Consider the following 14593-nt stretch of genomic DNA (forward strand, 5'->3'; position numbering starts at 1 on the left):
CCTATACCCTGGGTTGATGTCCAGGAAGAGCAGGACAGATGCCCTCTGTGTGCACATTTGGTGTTACCTGCCCTTTTGGGTCACCCTGTGAGCTATTACCTGCCCTTGTAACACACACAGTCACCTTAATGTGCAAGAGGCACTGCAATCTGCGTAGATTTACTGGCACGGACCCAACAGAGCGTGGCCTCTTGCCTCCCCCAGCAGGACAGCCTGGCACATGCGCGTTTGAGGAGGAGGATGCCTGGTGCTCATCCTGCCCTGCACACCAAGATCCAGCCCTGAGACAAGTCCCTGCAGGGGAGTTCACGTTGCCACTTACTGGAAGTCTCCAGGGATCTCTCTGGGCTATCCAGGGAACTGGATTTTTTCCTCCCGAGGTTCATCAGGTTGCTCAGTTTCAGGCCGGTTGTGCCCTTCTTCTTAACTACCAGAAAAGAAAGAGACATATGTGTGGCTTTCCCAACTCCCAGCCAGACACACAGCGTGCTGCCCTAGCTGGGTGTCCTGCCCCAAAGCTGCCTGTGCTGCCGTCCTGCAGCCAGCAGCGCTGTGGCACACACGTCCCTTGTAGAGGGCAAACCCGCGACTCGGGGACAGGCCGTAATAGTCCAAAGGCCACGGAGATGATGAGCAAGATGGCACCAGTGACTTGCCGAAGACACCTAATCTATATGGTGTCCAAGCACCAGTGGCTGCTAGAGCTGCAGGAAAGGCTGCACAGGTCTTGCTGCGCGGGTGCCAGCCTCCCTTCACTTTCTTACACTACAAAGTGTAAGAAAAAATTGAATTAAAAACCATTACCCATAAATATTTACTGCCTTCAAGTCTTTTCCTTTCTAAAAGAGGGACTCAAGGTGGAGAGGGGGAAAGCTTATGCCCAAAGAGCCTCTTCAGCCTTTCCCACCGAGTGCATCAGTCAGTGCATGAATATGGCTGTGGCTGTGTAGTCATCAGGGAATCCTGGTAAGAAATCAAGTTGGATGTTTTCACTCCAGATTTTCTTTCTCTCTAGCGTAACAAAGTGATGAAGTCCTAGTGTAGAGGAACTCAGCAGCTGAGCTCCATCTGTTGGGTGACTCCAGTAAGTCCTCAGAATGGATTTCTTTCTCCCTCTCCGATATGTAAATGGGTCCCATCATCCTTCTAACAGAGCATCTCCTCTTATATGTACTTACCTGCCCCATCTTATAGCTGGAGAATGGAGCTTAAAGTCCAGAGTCGGATGCCCTAGTGCAAAGGTGTAACTCTCCCATTGGAGACAGCTCAGCATTTCACACAGGTACTCCCAAGTTTCTCTGAGAGATCTCGGAGCAAAGTCACTTAGGTTGCATTTATGCTTTGTTAAACTGTCCCAAAGTGACTTGCCCAGAGTCATGCAGGATCTGTGCGGTAGGGCAGGTATCACACCCAGGCTTCTTAAGCCCTGTCCTAACTGCTGAGAAATCCCAATATCCACCTGTCGCTTCATTATGAAAAAAAGCACCGAAATCAATTCAGTGAATTCACAGGCAGCTTTCACCCTGCATCAGGTCAGTTTGGGGTGAGGGTGGCAGGAGACGCTGCAGAAACTCTCACTCCACATACAGGGTCGATGACCCGGTTTCCCCCTCATTCCCAGGGTGAATTTTTACCATCTTTGATCTCTGCCATCTCTGGGTGCCCATCCGTGCTGCTCCCACTCTCAGAGGCTGCAGAGTACCTCTCGGATACCTCCACCTGTCAACAAGCACCAGACACAAGCTCCACAGATGCACATGACCCATTCCTCTAGCCAGTACCCACTACAAGTGCCTTTTTCCCACCTCCTAAATTGCAAGGTCCCACCCTCTCCATAGCAGGTGCTTTCACAAAGACATCCCCCCTGCCCACCCACTCACACCGTGCCCTCCCTGTTGTTTCTCAGCCTGGCATGGGCAGATCGGGCACACGAACTGCCCTGGCTGGGCTCATCTCTGAGGTGACATGGTGGCACCACCAGTGCCACCCTGTGGCCTCCTGCCCTGCAGCCTGGCTGCTGGGGGCATTTGCTAGTCCCCATAGGAGGGCATAGGCAGAGGGGCCAAAACAGGTCCTTTTCGTGTCCGCTTGAGACTTATGAAGGTTTCTGTCTCCTCCCACTGTTTTGGAACAAGTTGCCCCCAGGGGATTGTCACCTAAACCTGGACTAAAGACTGGCCCAAGCCCTGGCGCCCAAGGGTCTATGGCTCTTCCAAAGCTCTTGGTGAGCACATCTGCCTTGTTGGATGAGACAGTGCTGCTGCTCTGTATGGAGGAAAGCCCAATGCTGAGGCAGTTTTGGAGGAAAGATGTGGCAGAAAGATTAAGATTGCAAAGCAAATTTAAGATTGTTCTAATAATACTCCTTTTCAGCAGAACAGTAACCTGGTTACATCATATCACAGTCTTTGCTCAGGTAAAATTACTGCAGCTACAACTATTATTCATTAAAGGAACAGGGTGGAAAAGCCTAAGTGTTAGTTCTCTCTGTAGAGACAAGGTGTACCTTTGGGTAACTGAGACGCTGCGAGTCTGGGATGTACTGGTTGCCTTCACTGCCTCCTTCGCAGAGCAGACCACTCGTCTCCTGGATTACCTGTACAGAAGGGGAAGCCATAGCCTGTGAGAGAGCTGCAGTAACAGGATCACTACTTCTCCCCCCACCCAGGACAGGCAAAACCACAGCAGCCCGGGAGACCCATGGTTTACACGCCCTGCGACCCAGGGGACGTTGCTGGTCTCGCAGCAGGCAGCCAGCAGAAACTGCTGGAGCCCAGTCAGCCCCAGAGATGCTGCCAGTGAAGACAGCCCTGGCGTCTCGCAGCCTGTTGCTATCCCAGGGTCCTCCAAGGCTCATTCTCCTGCTGCCATCTCAAGGAAAGGGCTGCATCTCGCCCTGTCCTCAGCCATGTTGGGCACCCACCCCAGACATCCCTCCTGCCACAGCAGCTGGCCTGGGAGGTCCCTTCGTGGCCTCCCGTGCACTGCAGGGAGAAGCTATCCCGGGACATGAAAATGAAGTGGTGTATTTATATACAGGCTTGCAGTGAGGAAGGGAGCCAGAGCACACAAGGACAGGACTGAGATAAGATACGGTCTCCCAGCGAAGCCAGAGTAGAAGCATGGGAGCACCAGCGGGGCGAGCCCCAAGGGCGGCACTGACCCTGAGCCACTGCTCTGCCTGGTCTTTGCTCTGCAGCCCCAGCACAATGACGTCGGCGTTCATGGGGATGATCTTCAGCTTGTGCTCCTTCTTCCTCACTTGCTTTTCCTTGTGAATGACAGTGCAGCCCAGCAAATTCACGTCGAGCTGAGGGCTGTGGTCTTTGGAGCTCTTGTAGCACTGGGGAAGGAAGATGGGAGGGCAGGTAAGAGGCTGAGGAGGAGCCTTCCTTCTCGCTTGCTGGCGTGAACTCACCTCTAGAAGTGGCTCAGTGCAACCACATGCATTAAGTGCACTGCACAAAAGAAGGTCCTACAAGGCTGCAGCGTCTACACAGACTACACACAGGACATCTCTATATGCGTAGAGATACACATACGTCTATGTACGTGCATATATAGTCTGAAATACCTCTCAGAGATACTGATAGAGGGTCAAGCATGTGGTTAGCCAGTGGGATAAGCATCCGTTCTGCTTAACCACCTCAAAAAGTTTCCCCAAAAAACATCTCTAGGCATTTTGGTAGTTTGGGATTTTGGCCACAAATGTGCCCTTGTGTCCCCCTCAGCAGCCCCATGCCCACAGCCCTTCTGAAAACAGAATGAGATCCCCAAATCCCTGGGACGTAGTTTTTGAAGCATTGCTTCTAGAGGTACTTTGTTTTTGCCAGCTAGTTAACGTGGCCTGAGGAGCCACTTCCCTCCCCAGCTCATGAAAATAGAGGCAGAGAGTGGAGGATCTACCCACCAGCAACCTGGTGTCCTTGATAACACACAGCTGTTTTGCCCACTGTCCCAGCCACTTCTTCCTCCACAGGAAGGCACAGATGCGGGCATCCTTCATCAGCTCGATGGTGGCCTCCGTGGATGGCCACTGATGGGTTGCTGACTTGCCTTTGCTGCTCTCTTCTTCATCGTAAGATTCGTAGGAGCTACTAACGGCTTCACCATCTTCTATAACAAAAACAGAGCTCTGTCATTAAATACGTCCCTAGGACAACTCTGAGCCTATCACTTGCCTCAGCCATGCTCACACATGCAAAAGCTTCCAGCAAAGGGATGTGTCTTTTGAGGCTCTCCTACAGAAAAACAGGAAAATAACCCTCATAGATCCTTTTTTCTTTCTAGCCCAATATTAATCTCATAGCAATGTTTTGTGGCTAATAGTCTCGGTTAGCAAACGCTCAAAAGACACTTCTCAGTTACCACAAATTTGAGAACATTCCCTTAGACATTTTCTGATGTTTGCTGCTTCCCCCCCCACACAGTAGAAAAAGATGCTTTTTCTACTTTCCCCTTCAAGCCAAACACTCACAATGTTTAAGGCAACAGCAAGCCACAATTGAACCCTTGTCCTCTGAATGTCAGAAGTAAAACTGGTATTTGCGAGGCCATGCAGCAAGCAATGATCTATTGTATCTGAGATGTCATTCCGCTTTCCCTCTCTGGGCTAACAGGTCTCTCTCCCTCCTCAGCATCCAGGGGACAGCAAGGGGCTTTGGAGTAATACGCTGTCGCAGCAGCAAAAATTAGTTGTAAGTGGCAGCTATAAATAACCGTAATCACATTTTTCATGTTCATTCTTAAATGGATCGCTACTTTATTAGGATGAGTTGGGAGTTTCAATACCCAGCTCTAACGTACTGCAGGTTATTGGACTTTTCAGCTGATAGGAACAGCTGGTCGTTGGTACCAGATTCATCAGAAACAATGAAAACATTCCCACTGACTGCAGGGGAATTTGCGATGCTCTGCTGCCGTTTACAGTACAGCTCTTATTCGCAAGGTAAGCTCACATCGCAAGATGGTAACATGTGGGCAGCATCTGTACCGGGATTTGCATTCTTGTCCTACCAAACAGCACGGAGGAATATTATCAAGTTTCTCTCACCAGAATTTTATCTAATTTTGATTCTCATCAAATCTTAATATCAACAAAAAAAGTAACTATCAGATTGGTGCAAAATAAAAAGAGAAAAAGCAGCCAGAAAAGAGAAAAAGAAGAAAAAAAAAAGCATTAGAAGCTTCACTGAAGACCATTTCTTAAATTGGGTTTATTTGTTCTTAAAATGAAAGGAACTGAGATGCAGTAACAAAGCTACAGCCTTTCCCCCAGTTTCCTCTGGTGAAATCTCATTCTATAACATCCCTCAAGCGATCAAAGCTGCACCAATTAAACAAACTTATTAAAAAGCAAATACTCCCTTTTTCAAAGTCTCTGGATGGTGCTGAGAGCACACTACTGGCTCACCATCTCCATCCCCTCAGCGTCTCAGACAGTCCATCTTTTATGGGAAAGCACTACCCCCCAAAGCGTTACCACTATGCAGACCTCGTCCACAGGCACCCGAGCAGAAATTCAGATGGAGCAAAAGTGACGAGGTTCCTTGTGCCTAAAAATACCAAGAAGCCGAACCTCTGCACTGCTAGGGACCCTTCCGTACGCAGCAGCAAGGGTGCCTAAGGGAACCTCATCTTCTGTATCTCTCTCCTTATCAACACGGGGCTATCGCTAACTGCCCCTCTCACCCCTTTTGGGTGTCTCTGGTGCCCCTCACCTAGGTGTTAGGCCTCAGGCTGCCACCTTTCTCCTGGTGCAAAAACATTTCTTCCATGCTCTCAGCAGGAGCCCTGGCTGCTCTTTTGTGCATCAGCCACAGTCACAAGCGCCTCACGGGATGGGCTCTCCTCTACTTGAAGAGCTGCAGCTGTTGCTGGCCTGGTGACACTGCTACGGCCTCATGATGGAAAAGCGTTTTCCAGGCTGTGTACTTGGCAAACTGGGACAAACCTCACTTGGGTGACTTGAGACAACTCTGTCTACTAAGGCTCACTCAATCCCAACTCATACAGCTCAGACGCTTCAGTACAAGGTCTCCATTTCCACCTACTGGCAGTTTCAACTAAGACAAGAGTTTTATCCTCTCATTGCTGTGACATCAGTGGCAGCCACATTCTTGGATGTCTTTATCTCATCCACCTCTGCTTTCCTGTTTGCCTTCCCACAACCTCCCAGGGAGCTAAATCAATATCGTGACACAGGAAGCTCCAACCATCTCATACTCCAGAGCTGCCTCTGCCCAAGCAGAGCATAGAATCATCAAATCACAGAATCATATCATCACAGGGTTGGAAGGGCCCTCTGGAGATCATCTACTCCAACCCCCCTGCCAGAGCAGGGTCACCTAGAGCAGGTTGTACGGGAACGCGTCCAGGCGGGTTTCGAATGTCTCCAGAGTTGGAGACTCCACCACCTCTCTGGGCAGCCTGTGCCAGTGCTCTGCCACCTCAAAGTAAAGAAATTCCTCCTCGAACCTTCAACATTCCCTGAACAGCTCCTTATCAATACAGCAAGTGTTACCGCACATCAGCTCCACATCAGTGACCAGAACCAGGGGAATAAAGGCTAGGGAAGTTCTCTTCATTGTTGTCTTGAGCACAGGGAAAGGCACAAATAATGCTGCTTTGTGTACATCCAGCATGGGCAGAGAGAGGGGAGAGGTGGTTACTCTCCATGCATGTAATGGGCAATGCCAGGGGGAGGCACCTGAGCATCTTTGCTAAAACTGAGTTGTTGGTGTTTTGTTGTTTTGTTTTTTAAAAAAAGGCACTTGAGGTTTGGAAAGCACGCCATACCCATCGTTATTGTGGCATAAATAACGCCCTCAGTAACCTGCAACCCTGGCCTGGGTCCAGCCGCAGCAAGCCTACCAAAAAGACCTGCACAGTCAAAAGGAAAGAGAAAGGGAGACAAAGAGAGAAAGCCACAGATAAGCAAATGCAGAGAACAAGGGTATCATCCGGCTCAGCCCCACGCTCCCCCCTCGGCCGGCGAGGCTGCCCCGTCCCCGCTGCCGGCGGAGGAAGACGCCGTATGGTGAGACTTCAAACAGGGACAACGTTTTCAGCCCATCCCCTCAAACGAGGCAATTCCCTTTCAAACAGAATCATCGTCATCGTAATTAAAATCAGCCAGGGCAGATGAGCTGTTTCAGCCGGAATAATTATTGCTCAGTTGGCAGTCACGTTGCCCCTTGTGTTTTCACTCTGTTTCTTATCACACCCTTCAATTATGCAAATGCAGCCGAGGACGGGGACGATAACGGTTTAACACATTTCAGCCCAGGAGGAAAAGGAAGCAGCAGCATTTGCCGGAGCTGTAAAATGAAAGGCAGAGGCGTCCCCAGTGGAGGGGCGGGAATCCTGTGGATGAAAGAGGGACCCCGAGACCCAGCGGTCTCGCCCGCCCGCTCCATTTTAATTAATTCACCCACAGTTTGTTGCCGTGCCTTGCAGTCCCACCTCTGACGCTGCACGAATCCTCTATCTCCTCAGCCCATCTGGAGGCTTGCTTTGATGTCCCTTCTTGGCAGCACACCCACTCATTTTAGTGATGTTCCTATTTTTGTCTGATTTCACTACGCCCATTTGTTTGGAGATGCATGGGTGTCTTCCAAGGCTCACGCTGTAATTCTGTCGGAAACACCACCAGCAGCTCCCTGGACCGCTGGTCCCTTCCCTGCCCAGCTTGTGGGGAGAGGGGGGTGGGCAGAGAAGGCTTGGGGGGTTACTGGGGTCAGGCTTTAGCATCTTTGGCCAGGGCAAACCCATGCGTGCCCAGACCACCCTTTAGCAACACCAGGTGCACCAAGGTCTCAAGGCAGTTGCTAGCAATGAGCATCACTCTGGGCAGGATGGGTACAGGGTACTATTGCCATCTGATAAAGCGAGGGGGGGAAAAAGGGATGGGGAGCCCAGTTTTGTACCCGTTGAACCAACGGGCAGGACCGAGACCTGTGCCATGGGATTTGGAGCCTGATCTCGAGGCAAACCAGGGCACCAGTAGCTTCCCAGCATCGCTGCCTGACCTACCCTGTGCATGGCGTGCCACGCTTCACCCTCTCCCACGTCCCCACAGCCTCCTCCTGCCACGTACCTGCTGCTCCACATCTCTCCCTGCCTCTCCTTCCCGCTCACCCCAAGGCACCTCCTCAAGCCTGAGGTTGCCAAAAAGCACAGAGATACTCGGCGACACGATGCCGCCTTCCTTCTCATGCAAACCACCGTAAAAGCCATCGGCGTTATCGCACACCAAGTGGTTTGTGTAGAAGAAGGGACCTGCTGGGGCTTGCAGAGGGGACCGGCGGTTGAGCCATCATGGGAGGCAAAGGCACCACACACCTCGGCGGCGAGGGACTGCCCGGGCTTGCACCTCATTCATCGCAGCCACAGACTGCCCCATTTTGACAGTGAACCCTTCATATGGGGTTTTCCTCTTTTTTTTCAGCCATGCTTGCAGGGCTCTGATCTCTCACTTCCTTAGGCGCCTGACCAGCCTGGATTTCAGCGGATCGTGGGGGTATTTGCATCTTTGAGCAGCAGGTTACCAAGGAAAAGTGGAGGTTTAAGCTGGGTGGGTGCTTATCGCTCCTGCCAGCCAAGCCTCTCAACGCAACGCGAGTTTATGGAGCTGTCTGGATAACATAACCTGGGTTTCCCGGCGCTCAGATCCGTGGCTGTACTCCAGCTAATCCCGTGTATGTCTTTACATGCCATGGCTCTTAGTGCGTTATCCTCGTTCCCAATGCGCAGCAGGGAGAAAAAAAGTCCATTTATCTTACAGTGCAGGCAACTGGAACCCCCCTGTGGGGACAAGGCTGCAGTGGCCGCAGGAGGGCTTTGCTCCCCTGCACCCCACTTGTCACAGCCCTGCCCTCAGCCAAACCACCCAGAGCCTTTTGGCAAAACCGAGCTGGCATCTAACGACAGGTATCAGAGCTGGGGGACCTCTCCTCCTCGCCAAATGGCACGTTTCACCCCGGCCGTGGTGAGCCTGCACCTTTTCCCACCTGAGCTGGGCACGATCTTCCCATTCACCACTGTAATGAGGTTGCAGTCAAAACGGGATGGCTCAGGGAAACAAAGATCTTTCTACATCGCCCTTTTTTGTTTAGCGCTGTAACTCCTCAGCCGTTGCGAGACCAGCGCCCCACACGGAGCTGCGAGCTGCCCGGGGGTGCGAGGCACACGCACGCAGCGAGGGCTGTTCCGATACACCAACCCCCGGCACCTTCAAGCAGGTGCTTCCCTGGCAGGGAGCTTCAAAGCCCGGTGGTGCACACTCAGCTTCTCCCGTGAACATCTCAGATTCAACAGCCAAGGGTTTAGATCCAAACTTTTTCCCCCTTAACTCTCACGTCTCTGCTTGCCTCGACTCTCCCCGCTCAGCTCTGCCCCACCACACCATTGAACCCCGCTCCGCTGCGGTCGAGGCTGGCGAGCAGAGATGCGCTTCTGCAGCAGAGCGATATAATCTGTCTCCTTTGTGCTTAAAGGGATGATAAAGCCATGACAAGATCAGCTCTGCTATCGGGTCAGAGGAAGGTAATCTCTCATGAAGGGTGTTCACCCAAAGAAGGATGCAGAAATACATCTTAAAAAGTGACAACCTGGGAGTTCAGCCTTCAGAGTCTCCTCCCGAAGGGGTGTGGAGCCCACGGGTGACAGCTATCGGTGGCACTGCCGAGGACATTGCTGGGAGGTGCCGACCCAGGCAGCGAGCGAGTGTGCGCACAGGGAACCCGCACATTGTCCCCTCACATGAAGTGTGGCTTTTTAATCAAGTTTACAGATGGCTAAACTGCCACGAGAGACATAGCTGAGTAAATAGTCAATTATAAAAACGGTTATCACGGCTAACAGACCAACAGAGTCGGGGATTTTGAGCCCCAAAGGGACGATTAGAGCACTAGGACATGAATGCAAGCGACCACAGCTTCACCACTCACTCTGTAATAGAAACCTGTGTTTGACTACAGCCTGTCTTCCAGAAAACCATCAAGACAAAGAGAACCCACAATGGTTTATAATATTTTACAGTGACATTATATTAACCCAGGCATACTACTTATTTCTACAGGAAAGTTAAAAATTTGAGTAACTCAGTAGCCTTTTCTTTCCAACTAGAATTAGATCTGTAACATCAAGCGTGACCACCATCAGAAAACAAATTTGTCACACAAGACGTAAGAAACGTCCACGCTTTTGTTTGCTCGTTCTCATAAACCTCAAGTCTTCCATCTCCCACGTGAACCCCCCCGGAGAGTTAGCTGTGATATACCATTTACAGAGACATCATATGGCTCAGCCTCTTCGTAATATCCCTCTGGGGATTCAATCTTGGGGACCGGAGGTTGTTTCGTTTCGGGAATCTGCGGAATAAATACATAAAAGAAGCATGATTTAAGGTAAAAACAAATACTTGAAAAAAACAGGACATCCTTTTTGTTAGGACTGAAGCGCATCCTAGTGGATGAGACCTTTTAGATGTGTACACCAGGATTTTCACGTAAACTGGTTGAGATAATAGTGAAGAAAGCGACTATGGAGGGTTTCTAGTGTATAGTTAGCTCAAATATAAAGGACTTCTTTGAAATTACTGTATAATTGTGTCATAAATATTATTTTCTTTAATTTTGCTCGAAGGCCTGGGAAAAGATCAACTCATGCTTTTCCTCAAAAGCAGCAATTCCAGCCCATTGGCCTTATTGTGAACCAGGACTTCTGCCTGCTGCACTGACCTCCCCGCAGGCTCCTCATCGTAACTGGGGGTGATCCTCTGTGCTACCCATTATCTGAACAGGGGACCCGAAGGGCAGACATTTGGTGAAATCCTGGCTTTGCGCGGAAAAGCGTAGCCCAAGCAGATGCTGGTCGTGTCTCCAAGTCTCTGACTAATAGCAAACCAACAGCTAAAACACTCTGCTTTAGGAACTATATCAGGAATCTTTAATTGTGCTCTGAGCAAAAAAATGAAGGAAATGGATAAACAACACTGATGGAAAATAAGTCTTTGAAAAGACTCCAAGTGTTGGAAAATCCCTGTGGTGCCTGCCAAACCCCTCCCTAAACACAAGCAAGGGCTGGCAGGAAAAACAGTGCCTTGATCCTTTAGAAACACCAACACACGAGAAAGAAAAGAAGCAAAGCTAAGGAACAAACTCTTTACTTTTCAAGTAATTCACATGGCTGTTGAACGCGAGACAGCGAAGCCAGAGATCACAGTAGGATAAGCGCACAGCTTACACTCTTCCCAAAATACGTGGCATCCCACCTCTCCCATCATGATCCGACAGCAGCATCCCCCCGTTCCCCAGTGAGTTGTCCCCTCTCCTCGCCCAGGTCACACCACTCCCTGTCATCTGACAACGGCATGCTCTGGCTCACACCGCTTCAACTGGCTTCTGACCAAGACCTGTGCAAGTCCTGGATGGGATGTTCAGTGTGTGCAGGGCTAAAGCCCCACTCCTCCCAGGAGGACAGGCGAAAGAGCTTGTCTCTCTTCACAGAGACAGCAATGTTGAAGGTCATGGATCACGCACGGTCCTTCATGTCGGTTTATGTGATTGCCCCTGGTGGTCTGGAGAAGAGGGTCTGGACACCAGCACTGCAGAGCAGCCTAAGGTAGGTCATGCCACCACCAAGAAATGCAGGTTCAAAGCCATCCATCCTGCTCTGGGTATTTCCACCAACAGGTTCTGCTGCCCGGAAGTAGAAAGGAAGCTTTGAAGGAAAAGATGGTCTGGCCAGCAACTGCCCACGAAGGGGAATGCATACCCTGACCACACAGGCCAAAATCATACATCTCGTGCTCCCACATGGGCAAGCTGCCCATGGCTTTGCCAACCTCGCAAACTTCTTAAGTGTCTTGGATGAAAACTGCTTCCTACGTGGGTCTGCCAGATGCTGTGCGCAAACTCTGAGCTTGCTTTCCATGTGGGACACACTGCCAGAAAACACTTGCCTCCAAACACTTAAAGGTTTAGGAACTTGTTCTGATGTGTTAAATTAAAGAAATAAAAACAAACTAGCCACTCCAAAGCTTTACTTAATCCCTTCTTTGGCCAGAGAATGCATCTGCAATTGCCATCTGTGGTGGCCTCCTGCGTGTAGCCAGCTCACATTGTGCTACGACCATAAACAAATTGCCTACACAAAGAAACGCTGTGGGTTTATTTGACACTGTCCCATAAGTGTCAGGGAAGGAGGGGAGCGGGGAAAGGGGCTGCTCTGTTTTGTTTCCTACAGACAATGGAAGCCAACAGGGACTAGGTGGGACTGCACCTCAGCTGCCCCAGAAGCTATTTTTTCTCTTCTCTTCTCTAAAGGCGTGGAGTTGTTTTGTCTCTAGCTTAAGCCAAAGAGCACATGCTGTGTTATCTAACCCAGGCTGGTCCTTGCAGAACATTTGCCTGTTGCGTTATAGCACAACGGAGCATGCAAATCAAACCATCTTGGGCATCTGCACCGTGTGACTTTCTCAGTGGACGGCTGCGGAAAGCGGCAGAGCTGCCAGGGCTACCGCAGAGTAAAGGTCACCGATGTCTGAGCCGCAGCCTGCAGGACTCATTGTTTAAAGGTTGCTTTGGGACAAATCCAAAGAAATCAGTGGGATCCAGCTGGGCCACCCCTGTCGGGTTGCCTATTGACTGTTGGTGTCAGTAAATACTGGGGACAATCTGCTGTGCAGAGTTTATCACCAAATTTCTCCTGTGCCTTAAAGGCAAGCGTAGAGCAACAGCACAGGGTGCTTTAACATCACCAAACCACAGAAAACTCCACAGTGCCAAAATAGGTATATTCTGAGGTCCTCTCCGAATCTCCCTGTTTCTGTGTAAAGACTTGCGCTTTCTCCTCCACTGCCCAGGTGGCCATGGCTCCTGCCCGCACCAGGAATGGCAAACACGGACAGGGAAGATTTGTTTCCCCACAGCAGCAACTTCCACATGCTATCTGGGACCACATTAAAGCGCTCCCCAGCCCCACCCCTGGACGTATGCTCAGATAGCTTTGCTGCCAACAGCTCACTGAGACTCAGATGCTCACAGCGAGGAGGTACTTGGTTGCTTTATCCAAGGGAGGTTAGCTCCAGTGCTAAGCAGGTAAGAAGCCAGTTCCCAGCACAGGCCTGGGAGAAGATGGTTGGCCTAGGTACCCTTCTCAGCTAACATCCAAGACTCTATTTTTCTAATTCCCTCATTTAATTTCCTGACTGCCCTATCAGAAAGCTGGGCTGCACCAAGCACAAGCAGAGATGCCTTGGGGACACCTGGCGGCTGCTCCCCTGGTTGTGCCTTCATTTCACCGCACTGCTGTCCTCCTGCCCACCTCCCTGCCATGGCCACCACCCCCTCTGGCTTTGAGAAAACCAAAGCCAGACAGCGATTCCTGCTTTGGTCACTGCTCCCAGGCAACTCCAGCTCCAGCGCCGTATCCCTGTCCAGCTGTGTGGGCAGAGCCCCCCAGGGCTGGAGCAGCTCCCAGCAGACAACTGCACTGCATCCAAGGGTTCACCAGCTGCATCCCGTCCTACTCCCTTGTTTTCCCAGCTCCAGCTAACTCCAGCTGAGCCACATAGCCCCTTCTCGGTAGAAGTCCTGGGGCCTCACCCTGCATCCTCCTTCCTGGGAAAGGAGCAGACGCTTCTCCGTGGTTGATGGATGCACCGCCCCGTCCTCCTCCACGCCTCTCCCTCCTCCCCATGCACGGCTCCCTGCTCTCCTTTCCTTTCACATCCCAGCTACAGCGATTCCCACGTTGGATCAACTACTGAACTGCAACATCCGGGGTCTCAAGGATGACCCATGTCTCTTGAGGACAGCCGGGCTGGCTTGCTGGCACAGAGACAAAATCCCACTGGAAGCTGATGGTGTTGAACTGGACCCTGGCTAGATTTATAACTGGACCCTGACCAGATTTATAGCTGGACCCTGACCAGATTTATAGCTGCCCTACAGGAAAATCTACAGTGCTGGCAACTCCTTCTCACAGACCCACGGGGATGTACAACCAGCATAAAGCCCGGCACGGTCACCCAATGCACAGACAACAGCGGGCGCTTCAACTGGAAGCAAACCTGATCTTCTCTGCCAATGGCCAAACTGCTCACAGCTCTGCTGGCGAAGGAGATCCTGGTGCTGCCTGGGGATTGCCCCACCGCCAAAGGAATTCTGGCTTTTATAAGTTCACACCAGTGGCCCGGGAAAAGCTGGTTTACAGTGTGGGGAATATTTCCATAACAACAGTTAAAAGCAAGCCTCACCTCTGTTTCTTTGGAAAACCTCAGTTCTCTTCCTCCTTTGAGCCTGGATCGCCACGCGATGGGTGTGGGTTTCCCCGGCAGGGAACAGCCCGTTTTGCGCAGAACTCCTGCACGCACATGGGAAGCCCAAGGCTCCCACTGCTGCCTGCTCCATCTGTGCATGAGCTTTGAGATCCAGAGGGGTTTCTGGATGCCCAGCTGCCCCGGGAGCGCAGCCACCCTGTGGGCCACCAGCCATACACTGACTTGCAGCGTTCGTACACATCAAACGAATAGCTGGAAATTCATACAATAGGGAGCCCCCCCGGTTAAATTTTTTTTTTTTTTTTT

General features: G+C 51.1%; 1 protein-coding gene across 5 annotated transcripts in view; it reads right to left on the bottom strand.

The window, feature by feature from the left end:
• The window catches only part of AFAP1L2 (actin filament associated protein 1 like 2), a 70370-nt gene that overhangs the window by 7934 nt on the left and 47843 nt on the right, over window positions 1–14593 (bottom strand). For 2 of the 5 annotated variants that reach the window (XM_054206815.1, XM_054206813.1), the window contains exons 5-10: window positions 10283–10373; window positions 3911–4116; window positions 3164–3343; window positions 2507–2596; window positions 1635–1719; window positions 323–427 (exon numbers count right to left, since the gene is read on the bottom strand). In XM_054206815.1, coding sequence (XP_054062790.1) covers window positions 323–427; window positions 1635–1719; window positions 2507–2596; window positions 3164–3343; window positions 3911–4116; window positions 10283–10373 — 757 coding nt within the window. Of the gene's footprint in view, window positions 1–322; window positions 428–1634; window positions 1720–2506; window positions 2597–3163; window positions 3344–3910; window positions 4117–6798; window positions 6818–8650; window positions 10212–10282; window positions 10374–14593 lie in introns of those variants that run through there. The other 3 variants (XM_054206814.1, XM_054206817.1, XM_054206816.1) reach the window with 3 other exon arrangements.

The sequence above is a fragment of the Rissa tridactyla genome, chromosome 6, assembly GCF_028500815.1.
Source record: "Rissa tridactyla isolate bRisTri1 chromosome 6, bRisTri1.patW.cur.20221130, whole genome shotgun sequence".
NCBI classification, from domain to species: Eukaryota; Metazoa; Chordata; class Aves; order Charadriiformes; family Laridae; genus Rissa; species Rissa tridactyla.